Below are 14,118 nucleotides of genomic sequence, written 5' to 3' on the forward strand. Positions count from 1 at the left end.
TAACACATACTAAGGAGAATAGCCAGAGCTGGGAAATAGCCACCAGCTTTTGTTCTGAGCAGAGCGGATAGGTTTTTTTTTGTTTTGGTTTCTCTGCTCACCCCTCCCCTTGGCTCAATGTATCGCATAACCGGGAGAGCTCTTCTGAGCTGGGACAGCATGGGCTAAGGCCCAGCACTTAAGAGTTGGCAAGGGAGAGAAATGGGTCACTGGGCATAAGCTGTGAGTGGGTGTAGAGAGTGATTAGATCTCCTCCACTCTCACAATGGGGAGGCAGGGACTGATGAGCCAGAGAGACCTTGCGGTGGAGATGTGGATGAGTCAAGGGGGGGCTGGGCTTAGTGTGTATGTGTGCTAGGAAACGGGGGGGTGTCCTCCTCTGCCCGCTCTAGTAGGATGCGGGGACCAGACCGATGCATACCCCTCCCCCAGACACAGAGCGGCAGAAGCCCCTTTCTGTGGAGGAACCCATGCAGTTGTTGTGGCTTGCAGGGGCTGGAAGCCTGCAGGGCTGGGGGTGCTCGTCCCCTGCACACTGGAACTCACAGGGAGTGTGGGGGACACAGTTCCTCCTGCATTGATGTGATCTAGGCAGGGAGCTGTAGATCTAAACTATACCCTGCCTGCTTCATGCCCTTATTTCTGCCATTCCCATCTTTTCCCCCAAATTGGGAGCATAATCTAAACAGAGGCTGCAGCAACGACTGTTCTCACATCATGGCGTGGGGGGTGGGAAGGTTTCTTCATCTCGGCGACTTGGCATTGCCCCTGCAGCAAGCCCCTTTCAGTCAGGTTGGGGCAGAGAAGAGACCAAATTTGCCCCCAGCAACGTGGCCCAGACCTCCGCTCCAAACACCTCCCTGCTGCTCCAGGCATGAATGGCAGTGTTAATATTCTGTCCCTTTCTCCTCCCCCCGCCCCCCCCCCCCCGGCCTCCCTCTGGGGAAGCAGGGAACATAAAGGAAGCCACCAGTTCTCTTCTGGCTGCAAAGCACAGCCCCATCTTTGCGCTGCCAAGATAAGAAGAGACTCTGCAAATTAAAATTTAAATCTCTCCAGTGCTAAAAGAATTATCTCTTTGGTACATCAGCGCCGTACGTCTTCCTCAAAATAAAAAGTTCTCCCAGGCCTTTTGTGGTAGCAAGCAGAATCTTTGTACGCACACACAATGCGTGAACACCATGCTGATAACAGGTAAACTGATACTGCAGTACCAGAGCTTGGCATCTAAGACGGGGCTCGGTATGTATAGCTACCCGGCTCTGGCATATAATTACTCCATATTTTTAGTTCATGGGCAATTCTCAACGGTAGCTGGGTCTATTAAACTTGATTCAGATGTGACAGCTTAAATTGTAAACAGCTGTGGGGAGTTTCATACTTAATTACCATATTTAAGTTTTTTGCCATAAAGCATTCACACTTCCATCACAGATGTAAATAGCTCAGACATTCAAATGAGATCCTCTACTTTTGTGAGGTTTAATTGGCAGAGATGGGTTTTGTGTGTTTTTATTTTTCCCTTTTTCAAAAGCCCGTGGCTCTTGGAACTTATTTCTCAATTAAACTTTTTATTCCGCTTTTTCCCCAAAGCCTGGAGGAGGGAGAAGTTCCGTGTCTTGGAAGCTGGATTTATTTTGCATGCGACTCTAAACGCAAACTTATCACCCGTCAGCTGTCTTTAAAAGTCCTTGCTTCTGCCTTGTGATGTGCCACTGTGTAAAATCTTCAATGAGCTTGTTCTTTAATGACCCTGGCATCCCATGTCGCTCCTCGCCACACTCGTAAGCCTTGCTGGTTAGCTCGAAGGGCTGGTTTGAGCAGGGGTTTTTCATACGGCTCTGTCTGTCTAGAAACATATGGATTGAGTGGGTGTGGATGCAGTTACAGCAGCATAGCTCATTTCTGTAAACTCAGGAGAAATAAGCTACATTGAGACTCTTTCAACTACAGAAGTGAGTCCACGCGAGGACCGTTTCTACGCTGGTTTAGAAACCCGCTTAATTACAGTGGCACACAATGTGTGGCCTGGAGGGCCAAACTTGCTGCTGGTGCAAGTGGGTGTAACAGTCCCCTCCAGATAGAGGCTCCCATTGACTTCACTGGGAGCTGGGTGCCTATGCTACCTTTTGTGCCTTTGAAAGCTCCCCTGTATCTCTCTGGGCTCATTAACATTCAGCCCTTACTCTGTCATTAAGAGCTGAAACTGATTGTGGGGGGCACCAGCTTTCATTCCCCCGCTATCTAATGCTTTTTCTTACAGCATCCTGTTACTCGAGATGGTCCTCGGTTCAGAACCAACTCGAATGGGGAGGGGAAGGAATTGGTGATGGACAGTAGCTCTCTAAGCTGTCATTGCTAATCCAGCCCTACATCTGTAGTGAAAGTCATTCCTGGCCATTCAGCATCTTAACTGAAACGAGTGGAGGGCACTCGGTCCAGCCACCAACACCTGCCATCACTGGCACCTTTCTTGGCAGTCAGATGGCCCCTGAAAATTGAGGAGGGGTGTCCCATGCTTAGGGTACTCATCCAGGATTTGAAAGAACCAAGTTTGATTCCTTGCTCTGCCACCAGCTTCCTGCATGACCTTGTGCAAGTCACTTAGCTGCTCTGTACCTCAGTTTTCCCCATCTGTACAATGGGGATAATAGCACTCCCTGCCTTGCAGAGGTGTGGTGAGGCGCTCAGATACTATAGTGAGTGGGGCATGCAAGTATCTTGGAGGATTAACAGTAATCATCCCACCTGGTTGGGATTGAGGCACAGGGGAGAGGCCAATATGCAAGCTGCTCTGTGTGCATTGAGGCTAGAGAGGTCTTTAGCCTCCAGAGCGGTCAGCGTGACACCTTCCCTTCTTTCTGAAAATAATTGTTTTCTTAGGTGTAACACGCCTTGCAGCCAACTCTCTGCAGCAGCGTCCTGTGGAGAGCAGACAATCCTTGCTGCTATCCGTATTTGATTACCCTTTCTAAAGGGGTGCAGGTGTCCTGGCACCAGAGTACTAGGAAGCTCCAGGTTCACATCTATCAGCAGAACCGCCAAATGATTGAAATCGACGGGAGAAACTGCCAACGAATGCACTGTATAACATTGTCTTTCAGGCCCAGGCAGTCACCCTAACTGTAGCTCAAGCGTTCAAAGTCGCGTTTGAGTTCTGGCAAGCATCCAAGGAAGGTGAGTGTGTCGCTCTCCGTGTCTTGCAATATAGCCAAGGAAATAATTTGGGCTTATTATCCTTTCAAGTGATCTTTCAAAGTATGCACTGGAAAAAAAAAAAAAAAAGGGGGGGGGGGGCATTGAGGCACGTTCTGGCTGCGCTGCTAACGTAACTGCAGATTTCTTGTGACTCTGACGGCAGGGTCTAGTGTCTGCAATCAACGGCTGACACCTCGTACTGAGTCCTGCTCCTTGTAAACCTGTCTCTGCCTGTTGCTTTCAGCATAGGTGGGCACATGAAATACAGTGTGCCTAACAAGCTGTAAAGTAACTAGCTGTTCTTTCCAAGTCCGCCTGACACCTGTGTCCCTTTCACCCCATGCCAGTGTGCAAGAGAGAATTTTATATTGAGGGGCTGGGGCTGTTCTTCTCCACTCCCCGCCCCCAATAGGTGCTGAGCACCGTGCCCACTGTAATGAAGCTGGGGTGCTCACACCTCTGAAAACCAAACCTACGGGGGCAGAATCTGTGCTGTGCTGCTGGGAAAGGGCACCTGGGATGACTGTGGGTCTGTGCCACCTGGATTCTAGGCAGGTGTAGGGGCTGGTACATCCCTTGGCATGTAAGTTAGAGTATTTCTCCCCTCTCCTCGTCTCTTCTCCCCCCTCCCCCCCAAACAAAAAAAAAAAATCCAGGGCTGTTCAGGGCCACTTGTGTCAGCCCTATGCATCTCCTGCACTGGGGAAATACCCTCAATCACACGTCCCTTCCACTTGCATCTTCTAGACTGCCCTTATATGCCACCAGAGAGGTATGTAGGGCGTGGAGAAGGAGGAGGAACTGGCCCCAATTGTCTTGGGTGGTGCTGACTCTTCTGGAAAGTGAGTGGAACATAAGTGTCTCCTGAGGGTGTGACTCGGAAAACATTTGTCCCAAGTACACAAAGCCCTTGATGCAGGCAGTCACAAAAGTTGGCTGAAAATGGAAATCCCCCCTGGGTAAGAAAAATTGTGCCCTAATTTGTGACCAAAAAGTCAAATGCAATTTCCGGAAAAACTGCATTTTGGGAGAACCAGAATGGAATCTCAAAGCTCTCTGCCTGCAAGGCTTTTGTCAGTTTCATTTTTTTTTGCTGGCAGTTGTCTCCTAGGCAGTCAGTTCAGGAGCCCTCCGTAAATCCCATTTCTCCCCCACCCCACCCCCAGCTGGAAAATCAATCTTTTGGTGGCAAAACTTCAATTTTGGCAAAATGAATACTTTGACAGAAAAATGCCCCGATGGGGAAAGTTCCCAATCAGCTCTTATGGTCACGACATTTCCGTTCGTGAAATGCACATCAGGAAATCCAGTGCCTACGGACAATGAGGGAGTCTTTCTTGTTGCAGAGAAAGAAAAGCGGGAAAAGTCCCTCTCTGAGGGAGAAGGTGCAAGTGGCCCAAACTCAGAAGATCCTGCCTGCCTTAAAGCATGTAAGTGATGAACAAAACGCCCTGTTAGCTTTCAGGGATCTAAAGACCTCTGAGCAGCAACTGGGTGTCTTCATCCGGATTTGACCAAGTCTCCCAGCAGAACTGCGGAGACTAGTGCAGGACAAACAACTTTTTGTATCCGTGGTGTAGATTTGTTATTGGCCAACCACTACGAAGAGAGCCATTCTCAGCCATGGCTTCTACTGCAGCCTCTTCTCTAAATGCCCTCTGCTGAAGTGGAGGGATCCAGGCAGGTAGGGCTGCTCACTGGCTGGCAGACAGCCCACCTAAAATAGGGGGTCAAACCAAGAAATGTCAGGCCTGACTAGCCAGTTTGGTGCAGCTTTTACAATCTCATACTCTCCCTGCGTCTGACTTCAGGGAGAATATCAATACAATGCTAGGGTGTCGTCGTCCCCCCACCCTCCCCCAGAAGTGACACACAATTGCTGTGAGAAAAGGTAAATGCTACTGCATTCTGGGCATGTACAGCTAAAGTGAGCCCAAGAACTACATCGGGCTTCCCTGAATGTAGGAGCTATGAACAGGAAACAAAGAAGTAGCTGAGACGCTGAAGAGAAGGAGGGTGCACGTTGCTTGTGTACAAGACACCGAATAGAAGGGATCAAAATCTATGGAGGTTGACCAGTGCTACAAGTTGCTTTGTGGCTCAGTACCATGGATCAGTAGTAAAAAAGAATAGAGTAAGAACAATCCTAGCAGAACATTACAGGCTATGATAGTGGACATCCAAAGGAAGAGTGAGCTCTGACAATAGCAGTGAGTAGAGACCAAAACTTTAATGTTTTATGTGAGTACGTGCCATAGGTTAGCGTTATGACAGAGGAAGAGAAATTCCAGCTAGCTAGCAGTTCCTTGCTTATCAGTAGGTCCAGCTAAGTGCCTGATTGATTAATGAAACTCTCTCAGTGGACATATGGGAGAACCCAAGGGCTAAAACAGTTGTTAAGTACGATACCTTGGACCCAGAAATGCAGCTGGTGAGAACGTCTTTGTTAGCCAGAGCCCATGGCCTGATTGTTGCCAATACATACTTTGTAAAAAAGGGAGGAGCACTTTATTACATAGAAGAGTGGCCATTTCCTGCCAAGATGAGATTTAACAAACAGGGGAGACTGAAGTCGTTCCGGGAGAGCAGATTACGTTGCTTGTAATGGACTTCAGGGTGACAAGGCTAGTGGGGTGGGAGGATGGGCAAAAGATGAATTGTGGACCAAAAACATGAAGTGTTGGAGGCTTGCAGGCAAGACTACAACCAAACGGACCATGATCACATCAGCGAGGCTGGAGGGAGAAGAGGGGGTGGCCAAATGAAAGGAGGGAAACTTCTTGTGAAGTAGACATGGCGATGATCCGGTAGTGTGCAGGAGGCAGTGAAGGAGGAAAAGTTTAAGTGATGGCAGAAAGTTAAGGCTAGAACGTGATGAGGAATACAAGCTGGCAAAGAAAAAGGCAAAACTGTTGTGGTCGGCTTAATTACATTGCAGAGGGCATGAAACTCTTTGCAGCCCTGAGCAATGTAATTAAGCTGACATAACTCTGGTGTAGACCAGCCCTGAGACTGCAAGCAGCCTGAATCTTTAGCTTGGAGAGGTGAGGACTGCCCCATGCATCTCAATGAGGTGTTAACTCTGAAACATAAAATGATGGCACTTGCCAGCTAGCAAAGTGACTAACTTGAGCAGCAAACATTCAGTTAATGTGGCACTTTAAGATGGAAAAAATCCAAACACCCACCTACTCTTTGCCTGGTTACCAATAGTCCTATGATGCAAATGTGAGCTTGAATGACATTGTGTGGTATTAGACTGAAGGCGGGAATGGGCTGCAATAACATTAATATCAAAAGAACCTAGGGGACAAAGTGCAGGCTGGGCTATTCCCACTTCATATTTAATTCAATAATTCCATTTTCAAACGGATGCTTAAGCAAAACTGCTGCAGGTCTCCCAGTCTGCTTCACCACCTAATCCAGGGTGTCTTGCCATAAAAATGAGGCTTCTGGCTTTTTTTCTGCAGAGGGGCTTTGACGCAATGCTTAGCCCAGTAATCGTTCTGTACTCCTAGTGTAGCATAGATCAAGAGCGTGGTGGCAGTGTGGCCCATTGGGCAAGGCTCTGGACTGGGAAATCCAATGACCGGGTTCTGTTTTCTGCTGTGTGTTCCCCTAGGGAAGTCACTTAACTCATCTGTGCCTCTTTTTCCCTTCCCACTCTCTTGTCTCTTTGGCCCATCAGGTTTTACAGTCCCTGCCCAGATGTTTGTACAGTGCCTAGCACTGTCCTGGCCCCAATGTGGGAGGTTGGAGAAGGACTCTCTACCTGTTAACGTAAAGCGAATAAGTGGTGGCAGGATAGCCCAGTAGGAAGGTGTACCAATTTCTCTTATTGGAGTGGAGGGGGCAGGGAAGGAGAACTGCAAAACTCTTCTAGGTAACCGTTTTTTTTTCTGTGTTCACACAGCAGTTGCCACAGGGAACCTGCTGGACTTCGAAGATGCTGCCAGATCTCCCCTGACTGTCAGTGTGAACGCCCCACGCGTGGATGAGTTGGGTCCAAACTTCTCATCTGAGAACAACAACATAGTCTGGGTAAGCGTACTGGAGGTGCTAGCTCTTTCTCCTGAGAAGAGGGATGCTGGGGGAAGGTGAAGCTTCATTTTCTGTTGGTCCCAACATCCTCCGTTGGGGATGGGGGTTGTCTTCATTCTGGGCCCACCTCTTAACCAAAGCCTTAGCAATTGGGTGTAGAACTTCCAGACTACTCAGCCATTCGTGCTGGGATTTTCAAAGGGGTCCAATCAAGTTTGCTTTCAGTGGGAGCCTGGAGTTTGATTTGGATGCCTAATTCCTTCTTAGGCTCCTGTTGACTGCCAAGACCTGGGATTTTCAGAAGAGCTTGTAAACTTCTTTCACAAACCCACATTTCAGATGCTTGGGCACTTCATGTGCTTTATCACATACCTGAATGTCTAGTTTTCAGATGGAAGCACCAGTCTGTAGCTGCTGTGCATGCTGGTGTGGGTTACACCCGTGCTCTAGCCATGGAATCTATTGTTTGACTTGTCAAGTCCTGAATAGTCTGAGACCCACGACCTCAAACTACCTCCTCCTCTCCCACTGCAGTAGATGAAATCTGCTGAATTGTGGAGCAGTGATGGGGCCTCTTTAGCCAAGGGGCTTTGCTTCCAGAGACTGCCTGTCTGAACCCAAGTTTTGTGACCTTCAGGCCAAATTAGAATATCACCTGTTAATCTCAACATCACCGTAGGTCCTGGAGGGATCTTAACCAACCTCCTTCTTTTGCATAACTCTCAATAGCATCAAGGTCATCAGAGCCCCAAAGCTTAAAACCCCCAGTGGATGTAATCAAGTTGCCCATTGAAAGGCCATTTCAAACCTAATCTTTCAATTAAAACAACCCCTCAGCCCCCATTCAGTAATATTCAAATACCCTTCATGGGCAGCCTCCAAAGAGGAGAGATTTGAAAAGGAAGCACACCAGCAGTTCCTCAAGAAACGCTGCCCCGTAGCTCTTTAAATATAATGTTCTCGGCACAAAGGTCCAGCTGAAGTATGTGCTTAGTAGGTCCTTTGCCGAAAGCATCCTGCTGAGCTGGGTCCACTGTATCTGCTGCACTTTGCACCCTGTAAGCTTGAAATGGTGAGTGCAATCAGTCGACTTGGCCAACCCTAAAATCTAAGGAGTGATCCGCTTTTTGTTTCCAGCGCTGGGGAAAGTGTCTGCATGCAAAGAGCAAACCGATGCTTTCAGCCAGAACAACCTTTTTGTGTTGCGTTGAGAGAACAGAAGTAGGCTCTTGTGAGAAGCACATGCCGGAGTCTCAGCATCTGAACTTGGAACAAAGTGGCTGTTCTCGGGGTGAAACTCACCCCTGTGCAGAGGGGACAGCGCAAGGATTAGGCTTGTTTTGAGGGCTTACACTGTGCATAGCCTTGGGCTGTCCCTCCCTGCAGCAGTGAATTTTGACTTAGCAGCAGTGGTGAGAAATTTTAAAGAGGCAGTACACAAATAAAAAGGCATCTCTCTTTCCCTACAAATTTAAGAGTAGCAGCCGTGTTAGTCTGTATCCGCAAAAAGAAAGAGTACTTGTGGCACCTTAGAGACCAACATTTATTTGAGCATAAGCTTTCATGAGCTACAGCTCACTTCATCGGATGCATTCGGTGGAAAATACAGTGGGGAAATTTTATATACACAGAGAACATGAAACTATGGGTGTTATCATACAGACTGTAATGAGAGTGATGGTAACACCCAATGTTTCATGTTCTCTGTGTGTATAAAATCTTTCCACTGCATGCATCCGATGAAGTGAGCTGTAGCTCACGAAAGCTTATGCTCAAATAAATTTGTTAGTCTCTAATGTGCCACAAGTCCTCCTGTTCTTTTTTTCCCAACAAAATCCACTGCAGAAAACCATCAGGAGGCCTTGGAAAAGGGTGAGGCAATAGCAGTACCTGGCACTGCACAGCTTTCTGCTACCTGAAGTTAACTTGGTTGGGGGGTGCTGGTCGTGTGGATGCTTAATTTTGGAAGGCTTGGGGGCAGGGAGGGCGATTCCACTGGGCTTTGGATCAGGCCTTAGGTTGGCTATTGCACTGGTACAGGGAGGGGAATGCTGCTGGTTGGGAGGGGGAGAAGAGACGGGAGAGATGCTGGAAATGGATGTGGTTGGTGGTGGAACAGCATCCCTCAATCTGTTAGGTCCTTGCAAAGAAAACTGCAGTGCTCAGACCCGGATACCCAGTGTTGCTCTAAGCACTTGATGATGCTGTACCTACGCCCGAAGGAAAGTTGAGCCAGCTGTTTAAATACACTTGCGTGCTAGCTTAGCAACGACCTCTTCTTTTTTCTCTCTCTTTCTTAATAAAGGAAATGGATGACGGGCTGGAGGAGGCATTTTCAAGGTAATTCTAATAACTCTTTACAAGTTTATGGCACTAGGGACCAACCCAAGAGTCTTCACTCTGACTGGTTTTAATAATGCTTCTAATCTAATCTGCTCCAATGATCTGACCGGGGGAGCAGCCCAGCCAGTGCTTCAGCTCTTAATTGAAAGATAGACTTTGAGGCTGGCTGATGGTCAAAATATTTGACTAACCTTTTAAGGATGGAGATAGGGGTGTGTGTGTGTGATGGGGAATTTAATTCCCCAAACGTAGCATGGTGATAGTGTCTCCTCTTCCTGGAACGGATATGCTATTCGCTCAGCTGACAGTGTCTAGTTCCCATGCTAGCAGGAGTGATCTTGGTCTGATCTTCTTGCACTTATGACGGACTTGCTTCTCCCCCATGTTAGTGTTACACTAACATAGCGTTTACGCTGCCATTCCCCAGATGAACTGCAAACATGTAGTCAAGGAGTAAGACCCTCTAACTCAGATCTAGTTCATCACCTAACCAAGGGGTTTTATGTTAGAATCCTTGCATTGTTGTAACAAAACCAACTTGATTACAGTGCAAATCCCTAATATCTACCTATTTAAACCATACTTACAGTAGTTTAAGGTTAGTTGAGCTTATAGCGCAAAAAAAGCGAGTACACTGGACTTAAGGTGGAAGGCTCGCTTTCCTTACCTCCACTGTTCATTGTGGAAAGAGAAGTTGCAAATCCATTCCTAAATCACTAAAGGGATGCTGTAAACTTAAATCCTACTCCAAACCAGTTTCCTCACCTATATTACTAACGAATGTGTTGGACTACTTAAAACTGAACTTTAAGAAACAAATTTTACTAGTCACTATCTCCCCTGCCGCCCCTGCAGTTTGGACATTGAATTGTCAGTTTCACTTTCAGGCTATCCCTGTCACAATGGTTGGGCCGCAAATGCAGCAGGAGAACTTTATTAATCTTTTCCCAATGGAATTTAGCAAATCATGAGAACTTTTCTGTTGATCTTTCTTTTAAAAGCATCATTCTGGTTTGGGTTTGGCTTTTGTTGTGGTTTTAAAAACATATTTTTGGGGTCAAACTTGAGTTGATAGTCTGTTAAGATCCATTATATGAACTCCAAATATCTTTTGTGCATGAGAGAGTTTGCACTGAAGTATTAGGCTTGTACACATGAAATTTAGTAATTGGACTACAAATCTGTGGGGCTTTAACTTTCATAAACCTCTGCAGTGCCCTGGGATGAAAGATCCTGTTAAAAATGACCCTACAGGCTGACCACCACTACCATTTCAGATCTGAACACAGCCTCAAAATACTGTCTTTTTTACTTAAGAGTAAAATTTTAGAACCAGCTTCTGAGAACCAGGAGTGCTACTGTGAGCTGTTGGAGTGATTGTGGATGGCAGTAAATTATGTACTGGCTGCTTGCTCAGGTATTCCTGGAATGGTGAAAATTTAGACACTTCTTTTGGTGAGGCTGCTTTGGTCAGTGCGTTCTTTTAACTGAGATAAGGTCCCTGCTAACAATGTACCAGTCAGTGCTAGCTTCGGAGGAAAAAGGCAACGTTTTGCCAGGCCTATACTGTAAAGGGAGCCCTCATTGCGAATGTAGACTGTCTTTAAGGTGAAACTCTGAGAAGCAGGCATCAGACTTCAAAGAGCTTCAAAGATCAGCTTTTTCCCTATTTAGGAGCATTTCTTTACAAGCTGTAGGAAGAATTTTGAAGTATGAAGCTGCATATAGCAGTATAGAGGCTATAAACGCCTTCTTTCTTCTCAGACTTGCTCAGTCAAGAACTAACCCTCACGTCCTGGACACTGGCCTGACTGCTCAAGATATCCAGAGTGCAGAAACCCTCTCTCCCGTAGACTGGGACAAAATGGATTCAAATGCGGCAGAGAAAGATGACCTGTTTGGGTTCTGAAGAACTCCTCCTCCACCGAACCGTTTGCAATAAAGTAACCACTAAAAGTAAAAGGGCTGAATGCAAACCCTTCTGGGTGAAGTTCTGGAGGGATTTCTTAAAGGGGAGGTTTCACCATTCTTACAGATGCTGTTACCGCAATAACAACTGGTTAGACCAAAGCTTTAGACATTTAATACATATTTTTTTAACCTTGCTTTTTATCTAAACAATGAGATGCTCTTGAATATATTTATTCAGTAACCGTTACAGTTTACATATATTATGGAAGTTGCATTGCTGGATCCTATACAAAAGTAACGTGTACAGTCTTAGATGGCAATATACTGATGGAAGAGTATTCAGCAGAGCTTGCTGTCTTCCGAAAATGGCTATCCAGCACCAAAGACTCTTTAGCGTGTACATATTTTTCTAGACACCCGCACATATAATTGCGATTGTAAGCACAAATGTTACTCATCCTTTGCTTCCAAAACAGCTCTAGTTCTGCAGTTGTCTACTTGCATTTCACCTTCTTGATAAACTGGGAGGGAAAGAACTACACCAGTATTAAAATCAGAGGTAACAGGTTTTATTTTCCTTGTGAATGTCTGCGATAAATCCCCATAGTTGTCAGCCATCAGTAATGGGTTGTCTGACACTTTGTTAGCTTTCAGATTGGAGTTGGCACACTTACCCAAAGACTTGTAGCTTTGCACTTTAAAAGCCTGAACTGAAAGTATGGCCCAAAATGTCAAAACAAGCTGGGTGTTCATCTCTAACCTCTCTTCTCACCCAGAAGCTACTGATCCAAAAACCACCGCAATATTGCAGGTCTGTATCTCACAACCGACCTCACACTATATATTTTTTTTTTTTTTTCCCTTCACTGTGACTCTAAATCTAAAGACTTCAGTCGCACTGATAGTCATAAAAAGGTTCTCTGGTAACACTTGGCTTTTGATCATACATTGAAAATTGCAGGTTGGATTGAACCAGATGCATAATAGGTTAATGCTGGCTGCCTCCTACTGGGCACACCTCTGTCTGGTCTCCATACCAATCTGTCTAGTGGAGCCACTTAGTAGGCTGAGGCAGAATTGGATTAAGTGAAACCAATATTTACCTGGATGTTCTTCCAAGGGGGGGAAAAAAAATCCCCTGTATGCTATTTTGATGATCGTTCCAAGACCTACACCTCCTGAGAAGCTGAGAGAAAAATGCGGCTCCTTAATCTCCTGTACTTCTAGATTTGAAAATCAATAATGGCGATATAAGGATTATGCTAATTAAAAGATTAAACTTAATGACTGCACGGACATAGTTTGCAGTGTTTGTGGCCTTGTGAGGAATATACTAATCTGTTTTATAGATTTGTAACTTGGTTCTGAAACACTACGTGGGGAATGAATTCATCTTTTTATAAGTCTCCTAACATTGTACAAAGTAAAAATAAATAATTTTTTTTTTCCTCCGGGGAGAGAGAGTAATTGTATTAGGAAACAGCTGAATGACTCGTAACTTACAGACGATGCGTTTTATAAAGGGTACTGTGATGTGATGAGTCAGCGTCGCAGCTCCCTCATGTCCACTATAAAATCTTGGTACTCCTTTCTCCTGCAAAAGCATTCTTGCATCTTGTTTGGTAGTCTCTTGCAAACGGAGGAGTTGCACGCTTAAGTTCTGTATATCTACTGTACGCTGATTGTATAAACAGTCCCCCGATTAAGCAAAGCCAGCTGTAGCAAGCACCCTGCTCTGATTCCTTGGGGGCGTTGATTTTTTTTCTAAAGTTTTTGGTGCACAAACCATGAGGATTCAGCTATACGTTAATCTCTCTTTCTAGAGATCCTTGGAGTATATCCTTACAGATATAGTATTCTGCATATATGTACATAGTCTTAAACCCTACGCTGTAAAAAAAAAAAATGTTTTTATTAAAAGTTCCACCTTTTCTGAGTACCAGTGATGGACTGCTTTAAATGTGCAAACGCAGTGGCAAGAAAAATTAGCTTGTCCCTGCTTCTCACATGCAATGATTACCTTCTCCCTCCCACATCTAATGGACAGGAAATGGCCAGCATATGAAACACTTGTAGAATGCATGCCTTGATCAGTCTCTTCACAGCGGCCTACCTGTGGAGGAGTGATTGCTGGAGTCTTATTGTAATCAGATGGCTAGCTCTCTGACAAGCACATGCTTAAGTGATGTGCTTTGACTTCAGCCCCCAGGTAAGAATCATCTGTTCTTTCCCAGGCTGTGCTGTGCTTTCAGCAGGCCCCGGGGTGGTCTGCCAGTCACCTTTCCAGGGTAGGAGGTGGTTGGGGGAGAGTGGTGGACAGGGGGCCTCGAGGAAGGGCAGAGAGGGGGGGGGTGGGGGAGGAGGCAGAGTCGGGGGGGGGGGGGGGAAGAGGTGGGGCAAGGCTGCAGAGGAAGGTGAAGAGTGGGGCAGGGCCCCGCCAGGGAAAAATAAAAGTAAACGTCTGTGTACAACTAAATATACAATTTTTAAAAATAAATTTTACATGTGGGGATGGTCTAATTTGCAAGGATTTCTTACACCCTTCCCATGAGAGGCGATGGCTAATTTTTACTGTTGCCTCTTTAAATGTAAATCTGAATCAAAAACATGCTTTTCTTACCCCTG

At 46.1% G+C, this 14,118-nt stretch overlaps 1 protein-coding gene across 2 annotated transcripts in view; it reads left to right on the forward strand.

Moving 5' to 3' along the window:
* The window catches only part of LDLRAP1 (low density lipoprotein receptor adaptor protein 1), a 38,535-nt gene extending 25,106 nt beyond the window's left edge, over positions 1-13,429 (forward strand). Inside the window, exons 5-9 of one of the 2 annotated variants that reach the window (XM_077837986.1) lie at positions 3,105-3,177; positions 4,545-4,628; positions 7,112-7,239; positions 9,545-9,579; positions 11,347-13,429. In XM_077837986.1, the coding sequence (XP_077694112.1) occupies positions 3,105-3,177; positions 4,545-4,628; positions 7,112-7,239; positions 9,545-9,579; positions 11,347-11,491 (465 nt within the window). In that variant the 3' untranslated portion in view covers positions 11,492-13,429. The remainder of the gene's footprint in view (positions 1-3,104; positions 3,178-4,544; positions 4,629-7,111; positions 7,240-9,544; positions 9,580-11,346) is intronic. The other variant, XM_077837987.1, reaches the window with a different exon arrangement.
* Positions 13,430-14,118: the final 689 nt, after the last annotated feature.

The sequence above is a fragment of the Eretmochelys imbricata genome, chromosome 19 (genome assembly GCF_965152235.1).
Source record: "Eretmochelys imbricata isolate rEreImb1 chromosome 19, rEreImb1.hap1, whole genome shotgun sequence".
NCBI classification, from domain to species: Eukaryota; Metazoa; Chordata; order Testudines; family Cheloniidae; genus Eretmochelys; species Eretmochelys imbricata.